The 15,674-nt window shown below is 46.1% G+C and overlaps 1 protein-coding gene across 1 annotated transcript in view; it reads right to left on the reverse strand.

The window, feature by feature from the left end:
* LOC120946134 (cytochrome P450 4B1-like) overlaps positions 1 to 15,674 on the reverse strand; it is a 30,060-nt gene continuing 14,386 nt past the window's right edge. Inside the window, exons 7-12 of the mRNA XM_040360930.1 lie at positions 13,774 to 13,880; positions 7,139 to 7,329; positions 6,908 to 7,041; positions 5,886 to 5,950; positions 3,985 to 4,067; positions 1 to 275 (exon numbers count right to left, since the gene is read on the reverse strand). Of these exons, the coding sequence (XP_040216864.1) occupies positions 107 to 275; positions 3,985 to 4,067; positions 5,886 to 5,950; positions 6,908 to 7,041; positions 7,139 to 7,329; positions 13,774 to 13,880 (749 nt within the window). The 3' untranslated portion in view covers positions 1 to 106. The remainder of the gene's footprint in view (positions 276 to 3,984; positions 4,068 to 5,885; positions 5,951 to 6,907; positions 7,042 to 7,138; positions 7,330 to 13,773; positions 13,881 to 15,674) is intronic.

The following is a 15,674-nucleotide window of genomic DNA, read 5'->3' on the forward strand; positions in this document are numbered from 1 at the left end:
GAAGAGCCAACAACAGGATTTCTTTATTGTACTTTGCTGGGGTGTCATTACAGGGAAATAAACTGAAAGGAAATCTCCAGTGTGGATCTGACAGCTAAATCCTCCGTCACTCGGCTCTCTGCAGGAACACGTGAATGCCGTTCTTGGAGCGCAGGACCAGCTGCGGCAGTTTCAGGGGGGGTTGGGAGAGATCGGGCGACAGCTCAAATCGGTTCAAGGTCAGCGCCACAGCTACTTTCATCTCATTCATGGCAAAGTTCTGTCCAATGCAATTCCTGGGCAGGATAAAAAAAAAGAAGCTTCACATTAAAGTAGAACTCTACCCATAACAACTTGATAAAAAATAATGTTCTATAACCGCCCTCAAAATTTACACTCGCCTGCTCGTATTTTGCGAGTAAATTTTGAGGGCTGGCGAGTGTGGGCAGCCTGGGAGCAAGGGGGGCGAGCAAGGAGAGGAGCCGCCGCCGCCGTCTGGTTGTTCAAAGCGCGGGGAACATAACAGCTTTCAATTCAATAGCTGTGTTCCCCGCCACGAGCCGCCATATACAGCCCCTCCCCCTTGTCCGGTCACTTTGATAGACAGATCACCCTTCCCAGGATTGGACGGGTGATCTGTCTATCAAAGTTTCCTGGACAAGGGGGAGGGGCTGTACATGACGGCTCGCGGCGGGGAACACAGCTATTGAATTGAAAGCTGTTATGTTCCCCGCGCTTTGAACAACCAGGCGGCGGCTCCGGCTCCTCTCACTCAGCACAGGTAGGCTGCACTGGGGACACGTGGCTGCACTGGGGACACGTGGCTGCACTGGGGACACGTGGCTGCACTGGGGACACGTGGCTGCACTGGGGACACGTGGCTGCATTGGTAGACATGGCTGCATTTTTGGGCACGGATAAAGTTCATGTTAATATTTATTTTTATAACTTAATTCTGCATAAATCATTTAAGTGTAATTTAATGAGATCATTTATGAGGGCATGTCTAGGGGCGGGACATGGTAGGAGTTTGGGGGGCAACTGGTGGCGAGTACGCTTTGAGGCCTGGCTAGTAGCTCAGGACTTGAAATTTTGAGCCCTGTTCTATAACAAGGAACATCCATTCCACGTTAATAATTCTGCCACCAAAATTAGTGTTTGCTGTAAATTGCCTCCAGCATTGCTCCTGTTTCTTCTTGCTAGAGGCGGCCATTTTGCTGAAGCCCCGAGCAGCAGTAAACAATAAAGCGGAACTAAACCCATCAATTTAACGGTTTCAAAAAGCAGTTAAATTCCTGGAATGCCGGGATTGCCAACTGTCACATCTGCTTGCGTCCTCAACTAAACTGTCAAACTGATTACTCACAGCACAAGCCAATCTGTTGGGTTTCGGCCAATGGATGTCCGCCGGCAATATCTGATCGGCGAGGAGAGACACGGGACAGAGCTCTGTCTATGTAACCAATGCAGAGCTCCGTCCTGTCAGCGGGGGATGTGATGGATTTACTTTCCCTGCAAAGCACATAATACACATAAACACTGGCTAGGAACACAGTTAACCCTTTAAATCACCCTAGACATGTGCACTGTTGAAAAATGTGTTAGTTTTTGTTTTTATTCGTTTTTCGGGTCATTCGTTATGATCGCAATCTGAAAATAAGAAAGAAAATTCGAAAGAATAACTAACTAATAATAACTAACTATTAAATTATAGATATTGGAATTCCCCTTCAAATTTGGCTGTTAGTGAACGTAACGAATAGGAAATTATACAAAGTTTCGAATTATCCGAAATAATGAATGCCGCATCTAAATGAATGGAACGGAACAAATTAATAAATAATAATAAAAAAAAAACGTTTTTATTATTATTATTGTTACTTATTACTATTAATTCTTTACGTTCCATTTGTTTAGATGCGGCATTCATTATTTCAGATAATTAGTAACTTCGGATAAATTAGTATTAGTTCTGTTCACTAACAGCCAAATTTGAAAATAAATTCCAATACCTGTAATTTAAAAGTTAGTAATAGTTAAATTAGTTATTATTTCAGATTTAACATTTTCTGGGTTTTCAAATTTTCAAATTTCTGAAATTCGAATTTAGGAATCGTAAATTAGAAGATTCGTAAATTAAAAGATTCGTAAATTAAAAGATTCGTAAATTAAAAGATTCGTAAATTAAAAGATTCGTAAATTAAAAGATTCGTAAATTAAAGGATTCGTAAATTAAAGGATTCGTAAATTAAAGGATTCGTAAATTAAAGGATTCGTAAATTAAAGGATTCGTAAATTAAAAGATTCGTAAATTAAAAGATTCGTAAATTAAAAGATTCGTAAATTAAAAGATTCGTAAATTAAAAGATTCGTAAATTAAAAGATTCGTAAATTAAAAGATTCGTAAATTAAAGGATTCGCAAATTAAAAGATTCGCAAATTAAAAGATTCGCAAATTAAAAGATTCGCAAATTAAAAGATTCGCAAATTAAAGGATTCGTAAATTAAAGGATTCGTAAATTAAAAGATTCGTAAATTAAAAGATTCGTAAATTAAAAGATTCGTAAATTAAAAGATTCGTAAATTAAAGGATTCGTAAATTAGAGGATTCGTAAATTAGAGGATTCGTAAATTAAAGGATTCGTAAAATTAGAAGATTCGTAAATTAGAAAATTTGTAAATTAGAAGATTCGTAAATTAGAAGATTTGTAAATTAAAGGATTCGTAAATTAAAAGATTCGTAAATTAAAGGATTCGTAAATTAAAAGATTCGTAAATTAGCAGAATTTTCAAATTTACGAATTTTCAAATTAACGAATTTACGAATAATCAAATTTATGAATATTCTGAAAAATGAAACGGGTTTTTGTTCATTTCGATATTTCTGAAGAAACACATTTTTTCTAAATTTGTTAAAAACGAATTCGGAAACGAAACGAATGTCTAGCTGTTATCCCAAGCAGCAGTTCCCCCGCCACCTTCCTCGGCTTGCCCGGGATCTCCCGTATCACCGGGAACCCCGAGCGAACAGCCGGGCCACGTCCGCCAGCTGGCCGGAGACCCGAACAAAGCCGGAAATGGCTTTAATCAGGTCTCAGATCTAGTAAACAGGAAGTGATGTCATGACATCACTTCCGGTTTACAGAAGGCTTAAAGGAGCCAAATTAAAAAAATTACAGCATTTAAAACAACCAATCTTGGCGTTTTAAATGCTTTTAAGTGCAAAGGAGGGATTTGGGGTCTTATAGACTCCAGATTCCTCCATAAAGAGTACCTGTCACCACCTATTACTGTCACATGGGATGTTTACATTCCTTCTGACAGCAATAAAAGTGATCAGAATGTTTTTATTTTAAAGGGACAGTGTAAAAAAATAATAATTATGAAATAAGTAAGAAAAAGCATACGTAATTTGCGACCGCAAATGTAAACGATGTTCAAACAACACATGTGAGATATCGCTGCGATCGTTAGAGCGAGAGCAATAATTCTAGCCCTAGACCTCCTCTGTAACTCTGTAAGGGGGGGGGGCTGTGTAATGTAAAGGGGTCCAAATTATTACCTTAATTTATTAGCAGGTGAATACGGCCCTTCATGCATTCACTTACATTGAATCCGGCCCTTAAGTGGAAAAAGGTTGCTGACCCCTGCCCTAGATGTTTAACCCCTTCCCAGCCAGTGTCATTAGTACAGTGACAGTGCATATTTTTTACCACTGATCACTGTATTAGAGTCACTGGTTCCCACGAAGTGTCAGTTAGTGTTAGATTGTCCGCTGCAATGTCACGGTCCCACTACAAGTCGCTGGCCGCCACCAAAAGAAAGGTGGAAGAAGCTCATTGATGGTTACGGTAAATGATGGATTTGTTATTTTTTCCCAAGGGGTGTGCTACCAAATATTAAATTGAGGGTGCCAATCATTTTGTCCAGTCCATTTTTTGGAGATTGCGTGGAATATTCTCTATAGGGTTAGGAGGAAACCCGGCATACGGATTTGTGACGTACCTGGGTCCGGCTGCAAAGGGAACGAAGGCGTGGGAATGGCGCTTGGCAGAATTCTCCTGGGAAAACCGAAGAGGATCGAATTCCTGCAATACAGAGATGAATGTTACTCGGTGTAAATGATATCACATGGGGGGAGGGGGGGAGGTAAGAAGACAAATCCTTCACAAAGCTTCGCTGATAATGAAGGTGACATTTCCCGACATCAGAAGGGAAATCGTTATTTTATTGTTAATGTTTCGTTTTCATTTTAAAAATAGTTTTTTGAATTTTTACTGCTGACTAAAAGACGTCCCCGGCCCTGATCCACAACGGGTGCACATCCAGGCCTGTGTTGGGCAGCGCGGATCTCCCCCCCCCCTTATTATTATTGGGGATGGGAGGGTGCAGAGAATGGAGGGGGGGTGATTTATAAATTGTGCTGTTTATTTTTGGGGTTGGGAGGGTGCAGAATTGGGGGGGGGTGATTTATACATTGTACCTTATTATTATTGGGGTTGGGAGGGTGCAGAGTGGGGGGAGGGGGGGTTGTACATTGTACTGTCTATTATTGGGTTTGGGAAGGTGCAGAATGAGGGGGGGGGATTTATAAATTGTGCTGTTTATTTTTGGGGTTGGGAGGGTGCAGAATTGGGGGGGGGTGATTTATACATTGTACCTTATTATTATTGGGGTTGGGAGGGTGCAGAGTGGGGGGAGGGGGGGTTGCATTGTACCGTTTATTATTGAGGTTGGGAGGGCGCAGAGAATGGGGGGGGGTTGTACATTGTACTGTCTATTATTGGGTTTGGGAGGGTGCAGAATGGGGGGGGGGGGTGATTTATAAATTGTGCTGTTTATTATTGGGGTTTGGAGGGTGCAGAGAATAGGAGGGGGGGATTGTACATTGTACCTTATTATTATTGGGGTTGGGAGGGGGCAGAGAATGGGGGGGGGGGGGGTTGTACATTGTACTGTCTATTATTGGGGTTGGGAGGGTGCAGAGAATGGGGGGGGGGGGTTGTACATTGTACTGTCTATTATTGGGGTTGGGAGGGTGTAGGGTGGGGGGGTTGTACATTGTACTGTTTATTATGTATGATGGGGGTTTGGAGGGTGCAGAGAATGGAGAGGTTGTACATTTTACTTTCTATAATTGGAGTTGAGGGGGTGCAGAATGGTGGGGGTGTGTGCATTGTACAGTCTATTATTGGAGTTGGGGGGGGTGCAGAATGGCGGGGGGGTCGTGCATTGTACAGTCTATTATTGGAGTTGGGGGGGTGCAGAATGGCAGGGGGGGTTGTGCATTGTACAGTCTATTATTGGAAATGGGGGGTGCAGAACGGCGGGGGGGGGGGTTGTGCATTGTACTATCTATTATTGGAGTTGGGGGGGGTGCAGGATGGCAGGGGGGGGTTTATACATTGTACTGTCTATTATTGGGGTTGGGTGGGTGCAGAATGGCAGGGGGGAGGGTTGTACATTGTACTGTCTATTATTGGGGTTGGAAGGGTGCAGAGAATGGGGGGGGGGGGGGTTGTACATTGTACCTTATTATTATAGGGGTTGGGAGGGTAGAGAATGGGGGGGGAGGTATTTCTACATTGTACTGTATATTATAGGGGATGGGAGGGTGCAGAGAATGGGGGGGTTGTGCATTGTACTATCTATTATTGGGGTTGGGAGGGTGCAGAGAATGGTGGGGGGGGGGTGCATTGTACTATCTATTATTTGAGTTGGGAGGGTGCAGAATGGCAGGGGGGGGTGGCTTGTACATTTTGAAAACATACAACCTACTAGTTACACTTTCTGTTATCTATGCTCTGCGGGGGAGGAGCTCTTGTAGTAGTATTAGTAGTAGTAGTAGTAGTGGTATTAGTAGTAGTAGTAGTAGTAGTAGTAGTAGTGAGGGCGAAGGGCTGTACCTCGGGGTCCTCCCACACGGCCGGGTTCCGTTGAATGCAATAAATATTTAAACTGACGATAGAACCTAAAAAGTACATAAAAAAAATGAAAAACATTCAAGAAAAGACGACATCTTATTATCAACAACCAACTACAGCACACTGGTCAGGACTGTCTTCTCCATCCAATTACATCACACTGGTCAGGAGTGTCTTCTCCATCCAACTACAGCACACTGGTCAGGAGTGTCTTCTCCCACCAACTACATCACACTGGTCAGGAGTGTCTTCTCCCACCAACTACATCACACTGGTCAGGGGTGTCTTCTCCCACCAACTACATCACACTGGTCAGGAGTGTCTTCTCCCACCAACTACAGCACACTGGTCAGGGGTGTCTTCTCCCACCAACTACAGCACACTGGTCAGGGGTGTCTTCTCCATCCAACTACATCACACTGGTCAGGAGTGTCTTCTCCCACCAACTACATCACACTGATCAGGGGTGTCTTCTCCATCCAACTACATCACACTGGTCAGGGGTGTCTTCTACCACCACCAACTACAGCACACTGGTCAGGGGTGTCTTCTCCCACCAACTACATCACACTGGTCAGGGGTGTCTTCTCCATCCAACTACAGCACACTGGTCAGGGGTGTCTTCTCCCACCAACTACAGCACACTGGTCAGGAGTGTCTTCTCCCACCAACTACATCACACTGGTCAGGAGTGTCTTCTACCACCACCAACTACAGCACACTGGTCAGGGGTGTCTTCTACCACCACCAACTACAGCACACTGGTCAGGGGTGTCTTCTCCCACCAACTACATCACACTGGTCAGGAGTGTCTTCTACCACCACCAACTACAGCACACTGGTCAGGGGTGTCTTCTACCACCAACTACATCACACTGGTCAGGGGTGTCTTCTCCCAGGATTTGGGATTCTCAGGGTTCCAGTATTATGGGGCACTTTTCCTCCCACTGACACCAATGATGGGGCACTATTCCTCCCACTGACACCAATAATGGTGATCATACCTGCTGGTAAGGATCGCCCATCAAAGAATGTGATTGGTTTGGAAAGCTCCCTGGACACGGAGGGCACGGGTGGATAAAGGCGGAGACTTTCCTTAATGCACATTGTGGTGTAGGGAAGTCTGCTGAGGTCTTCCCTGAAAAAAACAAAAACAAAGTTCAGGTTTCAGAAATGAAGGTGTTCTGTCATCCCATCAATACTCATTCACATGAAGGCTAATAAAGGGGTCTCACCACCCCATGATCTTCCTGTCCCCCAGGACCTCCCGGATCTCCTCCCGGCACTTCTGCTGGTGTTCTGGATATTGGGCCATACAGTACAAGATCCAGGAGATGCCACTGGCTGTTGTGTCGTGTCCTTCAAACATGAAAGTGTCAACTTCAGCTCGGAGGTCCTCATCGGACAGACCCTGTCCGTTCTCATCCTACGTCACACAGAAACAATACAAAGCAATTTATACATTACATTCAACAGGAGAAGGTACACAAGAGTTGTAGTCACCCATAGATTGAGGGGTGCAGTTGTAGCACCCTCCAGTGTGCTACTAGTGCGAGAGTAGGTAAACCATATCCTGACTAATACTTAACTAGCGAGTCTGTAATTGGGTCAGGGTTATTAGAGTTCAGGGCAGCATGACTCATACAGAGAGCTCTCTGGTGCCTGCCCCTGGTTTTAGAAAATTGGAGAACATTCTAGAGACTAGAGGGCGGAGGCCAGGAAGGTTGCTCTCGGTCTTTAGGGGAACTTAGCCAATCCCCAGGCGGTGGGCCTGGCAGGGGACAAAGTGAGCTCTTAAATATGGATGAGTCACACTGGGCAGGGAGTCAGTTGGAAGATGGAGATGCAGTGCTGAGAAGAATGTCGGTGGCCCACGGGGGACTCTAGCCCGGGCCAGGGCTCAGGTGCTGGCCTGGAAGGTTCCTACCACTGAAGAAGTTGTCAGAAGGCTTTCCTGAGTGGCAACGGGAATGGGGAGTACAGTGTAGGTGCTACAGCATGGTGCAGGGACAGACAAAGGGAGAAACTGACAGCTGTAGCAGCTCTCTCTGAAAGATAGCGGGGTGCTTAAATCTTCCCTACCTTGCCCTTTGAGATCTCCAGAGAGTAGGTTGGGTAGAATGGTAAAGAGAGTCAGTCGGGTAGACTGGTGAAGAGAGCCGGTCGGGTAGACTGGTGAAGAGAGCCGGTCGGGTAGACTGGTGAAGAGAGCCGGTCCGGTAGACTGGTGAAGAGAGCCGGTCGGGTAGACTAGTGAAGAGAGCCGGTCGGGTAGACTGATGAAGAGAGCCGGTCGGGTAGACTGGTGAAGAGAGCCGGTCGGGTAGACTGGTGAAGAGAGCCGGTCGGGTAGACTGGTGAAGAGAGTCGGTCGGGTATACTGGTGAAGAGAGTCGGTCGGGTAGACTGGTGAAGACAGTCAGTCGGGTAGACTGGTGAAGAGAGCCAGTCGGGTAGACTGCTGAAGGGAGTCAGTCAGGTAAACTGGTGAAGAGAGTCAGTCAGGTAGACTGGTGAGGAGGAGAGTCAGTCGGGTAGACTGGTGAAGAGAATCAGTCAAGTAGACTGGTGAAGACAGTCAGTCGGGTAGACTGGTGAAGAGAATCAGTTGGGGAGACTGGTGAAGAGAACCAGAGTCCCTGGTGTTGTCACTATCATGTTGGGCATCCCATAATTTCTACCCCCATCCAAAATATTACCCCATGATAAAACATAAAAACAAAGCTTAACCACTTAAGCCCCGGACCATTTGGCTGCCAAAGGACCAGGCCACTTTTTGCGATTCGGCACTGCGTCGCTTTAACAGACAATTGCGCGGTCGTGCAACGTGACTGTAACGGACGTATGAACTATTCTGCCGGGACATCCTATAATACTCCTACAGTGAGGTCTACAAAGAACTGCATGGCTCGTTACAATTGGATTTACCACATTGTATTCTGAGCTCAAAGGGTTAATTATACAAGGGACTTTTTCACTGCTGAATGCTAATATTCCCTTTACATAGCTAATGGACTCTCCTTTGTGTAGTAACAGCCTCCTGCCAGGTGTATGCTAACGTGATGATCTGTGAGTGTATATTGTTCTAAAGGTTAATTGAATTCTATTGAGAAAGGAATGTGCCCGGCCAGGTCATGTTAAGTAGATCTCGGTGCCGGAACGTCTAGAGACTGATTGATTCAAGGAGATCATTGTGTTTGAGTTCTGGTAATGAAGAAATGTTTATAATTAGCTCAAAGAAGGTGATTGAAGCTTCCCCACGGTGTGATGTGTGGGTGGGGACAGTTTGATTGTTCATGTGCCTTGAATACTGTATAAAATCTCAGAGTGAACCATTAAAAAGTCAGTCCTGCTTGACTCTGCACAACGTAGCCTCGTCTCGTTCTTGGAAGGGCGTTCGATGGGATATACCGGCGGTACCTGCATATCGCAGCTTGCCAGGGAAAAGGACGTCTCCAACGGCTGATACCCTGTCACTAGCCTGGGTAGCCGTTACATTGGTTGGCAGCAGCGGGATGGTCCTTTTATCCAAAGAGCAAGTTCTGAATGGAGTCGCAGTACGCCAGGCTGAAAAGATCCACACTAAAAGATTTATTAGAGAGTCGTGGTAGGAGCGCCAGCAACAGACCACGGAGGGAGCTGATAGCTGACCTGCTGGAGCTGGACGAAATGGATGGATCCATGGAAGGAACGGAGCCCCTTGCACCGGTCAGCGAAGAAGATGTAATTACTGGGATTGTACAGCGGAGATTATCCTTGTATTCAGAAACGTCCGTGGAACTAATAAACCAGCTGTTCCGGGAAGCAAGGGAGGAGATACAAACGAAGAGGGGACAAGAACTGGAACTGCTAAGAGCTAGACAGCCCATTACACATGCAGTTCCTACCCCCCCACCCGCGGCTACAGGAAAGAAAATACCGTTCACTGCATTTAAAGCTTTTGTAGAAAGTGAGGAGGAAATCGATGGATATTTGGCGGACTTTGAGAGGCAGTGCTCACTACACCAGGTACCACCAGACCAATGGGTCACTATTTTGTCGGGGAAATTGTCGGGCAAAGACAATGAAGCCTTTCGGGCTCTCGCTCCGGAGGATATTTTACAATACCAGCAAGTTAAAAAGGCGCTGATAACCCGATACGCTGTAACTCCAGAAGCCTACCGCCGTCGCTCCCGGGAGTCCAAGAAGGGGGCTGTGGACTCCCACATGGAATGGGCCAACCAGTTACAAAGGGTGGCATCCCTTTGGGTCCAAGGGTGCAAGGCCAACACCGGGGAGGAAGTATTGCAGCTGTTCCTAATGGAACATTTCTTCCAAGACCTGGCCGCAGACATACAAGACTGGGTACGAGATCGCCATCCCGCTAACTTAAACGAGGCGGCTCGGCTAGCAGATGAGTACGCGGAAACAAGGAAAGTAAGCCAGGGTACTACACGGCTGGCTCATGAGGTAGAACCGCGTACTCCAACCGTCACCCCACGCCCAGAGTTTCGGGCTCCAGACCCACCAGGACCACCACGCCCTCAGGGGCCTAACAACTACCCCCGGGATTCGTCGAGGGTGACGTGCCATCACTGCAGCAACACGGGACATATTGCTCGTTATTGCCCTTTGAGAGCTACAACTACCAACTGGAGACGTACAACACCCAACACGTCCCTCTGCGGCCCACTGCCTAGAGACCGAGGGGGGCCCTGAGGAATGTCTGGGAATTTTGTATGAGGCAGACCCAATACAAGCTGCCTCTCCGGATAACCGTCAGCATCACCGTCAGGAGGTACGGGTGAATGGACAAGTAGCACAAGGCCTAAGAGACACTGGGACTACAATCACGTTGATTCAAAAACATCTGGTAAAGCCAGAGAACGTGTCCACTCGCACAGTTGCCGTCCGGGTCGCAGGGGGTGCTGTATTTGGCGTACCCACCGCCCGGGTGCACTTAGACTGGGGAGCCGGGTCAGGAAAGACCACAGTTGGTATCATGGACAACCTACCTGCTTAAGTTGTGCTGGGCAACGACATTGGCCCTCTGACTTCGGCTTATTTACCTACACCTGCTGCTGCTTGTCCTGTGACCACCCGAGTTGCTGGAATCAACTTGCTTGCTGCTGAGACCCGGGTAAGACTACCTTCCCCGACATGTACTGTAGATCCGGCACAATATCACAGTCTAAAATGGGAATGTGACAAGTTGGCCAGTGAGAAATCAGAGATGCAACGACACTACGTCCTGTATTATGAGATGTCCCGTGGCTTGAACATTGAAATGCACAAACAGGCGGAAATTGTCAAAAGATTAAATGGGATTTGCATCCAGGTGGTGCCGTATCTGTCCCAAGAGCATCAGCAACAGGTTTTGGGAGCCATTGAGAGAACAAAGCAAGTGACTGTTCCAGAACTGAATTCCATTATTTACCTTCACCACCAGCTACCGACCTGGTAAGCCAATGGGAAGGCCGACGGACTGTCCAGGCAAACGGAACTTTTACCCTAACAGCAGACCGGACATCCCCAAGTTGACCCGAAAAGGATCAATCCGGGTCTGCCGGAGTGTTCCACAAAAGGGGAGCAGTGTAACGGACGTATGAACTATTCTGCCGGGACATCCTATAATACTCCTACAGTGAGGTCTACAAAGAACTGCATGGCTCGTTACAATTGGATTTACCACATTGTATTCTGAGCTCAAAGGGTTAATCATACAAGGGACTTTTTCACTGCTGAATGCTAATATTCCCTTTACATAGCTAATGGACTCTCCTTTGTGTAGTAACAGCCTCCTGCCAGGTGTATGCTAAAGTGATGATCTGTGAGTGTATATTGTTCTAAAGGTTAATTGAATTCTATTGAGAAAGGAATGTGCCCGGCCAGGTCATGTTAAGTAGATCTCGGTGCCGGAAAGTCTAGAGACTGATTGATTCAAGGAGATCATTGTGTTTGAGTTCTGGTAATGAAGAAATGTTTAGAATTAGCTCAAAGAAGGTGATTGAAGCTTCCCCACGGTGTGATGTGTGGGTGGGGACAGTTTGATTGTTCATGTGCCTTGAATACTGTATAAAATCTCAGAGTGAACCATTAAAAAGTCAGTCCTGCTTGACTCTGCACAACGTAGCCTCGTCTCGTTCTTGGAAGGGTGTTCGATGGGATATACCGGCGGTACCTGCATATCGCAGCTTGCCAGGGAAAAGGACGTCTCCAACGGCTGAGACCCTCTCACTAGCCTTGGTAGCCGTTACAGTGACTACCAAACAAAATTTACGTCTTTTTTTCCCCCACAAACAGATTTTTATTTGGTGGTATTTGATCACCTCTGCGTTTTTTTTTTTTTGCGCTATAAACAAAAATAGAGCGAACATTTTGAAAACAAAAAGCAATATTTTTTATATTTAATAAAAATAATATTTATATTACTTTTTGCTATAATAAATAGCCCTAAAAAAATCTATAAAAAAACGAATTTTTTCCTCAGTTTACATCAATATCACATCAGTTTACATCAGTTCTACATATTTTTGGTATAAAAAAAAATCGCAATAAGCGTTTATTGATTGGTTTGTGCAAAAGTTATGCGTCTAAAAAATAGGGGATTGTTTTATGTCATTTTTATTAATATTTTTTTTTTTTTACTAGTAATGGCGGCGATCAGCAATTTTTATCATGACTGCGATATTGCGGACACATCGGCCACTTTTGATGCTATTTTGGAAAAATTCACATTTATACAGCGATCAGAGCTATAAAAACGCACTAATTACTGTGTAAATTACACTGGCAGGGAAGGGGGTTAAACACTAGGGGCGAGGAAGGGGTTAAGTGTGTCCTAGGAAGTGATTCTAACTGTGGGGGGGGGGGGTTGGGCTACAAGTGACATGACAGTGATCACTGCTCCCGATGACAGCAGTAGATCAGTGTCCTGTCACTAGGCAGAACATGGAAATTCCTTGTTTACATAGGCATCTCCCCGTTCTGCAGCTCTGTGACACGATCGCGGGACCCTGGCGGACATGGAGTCTGCGGGTCGCACGTCACGGAGTTTGCAGCGGGCGTGCGCCCGCATGGCGGCAAATTCAAAGCAACGTACCTGTACGTTGCCTTGCGCAGCCGTGCCATTCTGCCAACGTATATCGGCGTTACCCGCTTCGGCAAGTGGTGAAAGTCCTGCTGCCCCATTGGGGTTTCTCCTTTTGGAATTTGTACTTCCTTCAGGAGTATCATTGATTATCTGAAGATTCAGGAGCAGGGATGGACTGGCCATTGGGACTACAGGGAGTTTCCCGGTGGGCCGGCTTCAGTGACAGCGGACCGCTGCCCCCTCCGCTTCTCTGTCTCTCCCTTCCCACAGCGCTCACCTCCTCTCCCTCCCCACAGCGCTCACCTTGGGGGAACAGAGAAGCAAGGGGAGGAGCAGGGGGGACGACAGAGGAGCATGGGGGAGGGGACAGACAGCTGACTCAACAGCTATGGCCTGGGAGTTTCTCACTTCTGCCTAATCTTGTCCCGGGTGAAATAATGTCTAGCTTCCCCACTGGTACTGCCTATAAGAGTACCAGTACCAGCCGTTCTACTCTAATAAAGTAGAACGGCTAGTGGCTAGTGAAGGGGGGGCTTGGGTGGCCAGTAGGAGGGGGGGGTGCAGGAGTTGTCCGGCCGCCATGGGAGAGACCTGTCAAAGTGGGCCAGTCTGGATGAAGTCCAGGGCCAAATTTTTGTCCCAGTCCAGCCCTGTTCAGGAGCGATGCGGATTCCAGGCTCATCTGGAAATGAAGGTCCAACGCTCCGACAAAGGGTTTCCCCGGACATACCAATGAGAAGTGATCAAAACTGAAGAAAAGAAGAAAAGAAGAAAAAAGAAGAAGAAAAAAAAACTGACCTTTGAACACAGAAGAATGTCCAGGAAGTCGGGGTGTCTCTTCTGCCGGATTCTCTCCAGCTCCTCGTTTTTTTCCAGCAGTTTTTTTCTCTGTTCGATAACTTTGTCTGATTGGAGAAAATAAAAATATACTCTGAATCTTCATCAGTCTCCTGTTATGAGATCTACCTATAGATATGAGATGACCTCTCCCACCAGTACACGGTTCTAATGCCGCGTACACACGATCATTTTTCGGCATGAAAAAAACATTGTTTTAAAAAAAAAAATCATTTAAAATGATGGTGTGTGGGCTTCAGAGCATTTTTTCGGGTTCTGAAAAATGACAAAAAAAAAAATTCCGAGCATGCTGCATTTTTTAACGACGTTTTAACCACTTGAGCCCTGGTTCACACTGGGTACGTTTTGGAACGATTTGAGATGCGATTTGACATGTCAAATCGCATCTCAAATCGGCGGCAATTGTCGGCAATGGCACTGTCCTAATCAGTGCGACGCCGCATCTGCGATTTCAAAAAGTAGTTCCTGTACTACTTTTTGCGATTTCGGGCCGCGATTTACATTAAATTGCGGCCGAAGTCACGGCAAAATCGCGGCAAAATCGCAGCCGCTAAATCGCCGTAAAATCGCGCATTTTACCGCGATTTTGAATTCGCAGCAGTGTGACCTTAGGCTAAGACCCGGACCTTTAGGCAGGTAAAGGACCCAGCCAGTTTTTGCGATTCGGCACTGCGTCGCTTTAACTGACAATTGCGTGGTCGTGCGATGTGGCTTCGAAACAAAATTGGCGTCCTTTTTTCCCCCACAAATAGAGCTTTCTTTTGGTGGTATTTGATCACCTCTGCGGTTTTTATTTTTTGCGCTATAAACAAAAATAGAGCGACAATTTTGAAAAAAATTCAATATTTTTTCCTTTTTGCTATAATAAATATCCCCCAAAAAAAGATATTAAAAAAAACATTTTTTTTCCTCAGTTTAGGCCGATACGTATTCTTCTACATATTTTTCGTAAAAAAAAAATCGCAATAAGCGTTTAACGATTGGTTTGCGCAAAATTTATAGTGTTTACAAAATAGGGAATAGTTTTATTGCATTTTTAATATTTTTTTTTTTTTTACTACTTATGGCGGCGATCAGCGATTTTTTTCGTGACTGCGACATTATGGCGGACACTTTTTTGGGACCATTGGGGTAGATTCAAAGAGCAATTTGCCGCAATGCACGTTGGGAAAGTTTCCCGACGGAGCATGCGCACTACGTTCGGCGCGGGAACGTGCCTAATTCAAATAATTTGCGGGGCGCAGGGCAAAAACGGTGCCCTGCGCCTACGTAAAAACTGTGCAAATCTTACTGAATCTACCCCAGTGTCATTTTCACAGCAAAAAATGCATTAAAAATGCACTGTTTACTGTGAAAATAACAATTGCAGTTTGGGAGTTAACCACTAGGGGGCGCTGAAGGGGTTAAGTGTGACCTCATCTGTGTTTCTAACTGTAGGGGGGTGTGGCTGTAGGTGTGACGTCATTGATTGTGTTTCCCTATATTCGGGAACACACGATCGATGACAGCGCCACAGTGAAGAAGGGGGAAGCTGTGTTTACACTCACCTCTCCCCGTTCTTCAGCTCTGGGGACCGATCGCAGCGGCGATCGGGTCCCACGGTCACAGAACTTCGGACTGGGTCGCGGGCGCGCCCCACGACCCACGGCTGGGCACTTAAAGAGGACGTACCTGTACGTGCTTGTGCCCAGCCGTGCCATTCTGCCGACGTATATGTGCAGGAGGCGGTCCTTAAGTGTTTTTTTTCGGGTTGTAAAAAATGATCGTGTGTGGGCTAAAATGACGTTAAAAACCCGCGCATGCTCAGAAGCAAGTTATGAGACGGGAGCGCTCGTTCTGGT

This window comes from Rana temporaria, chromosome 7 (assembly GCF_905171775.1).
Source record: "Rana temporaria chromosome 7, aRanTem1.1, whole genome shotgun sequence".
Lineage (NCBI taxonomy): Eukaryota > Metazoa > Chordata > Amphibia > Anura > Ranidae > Rana > Rana temporaria.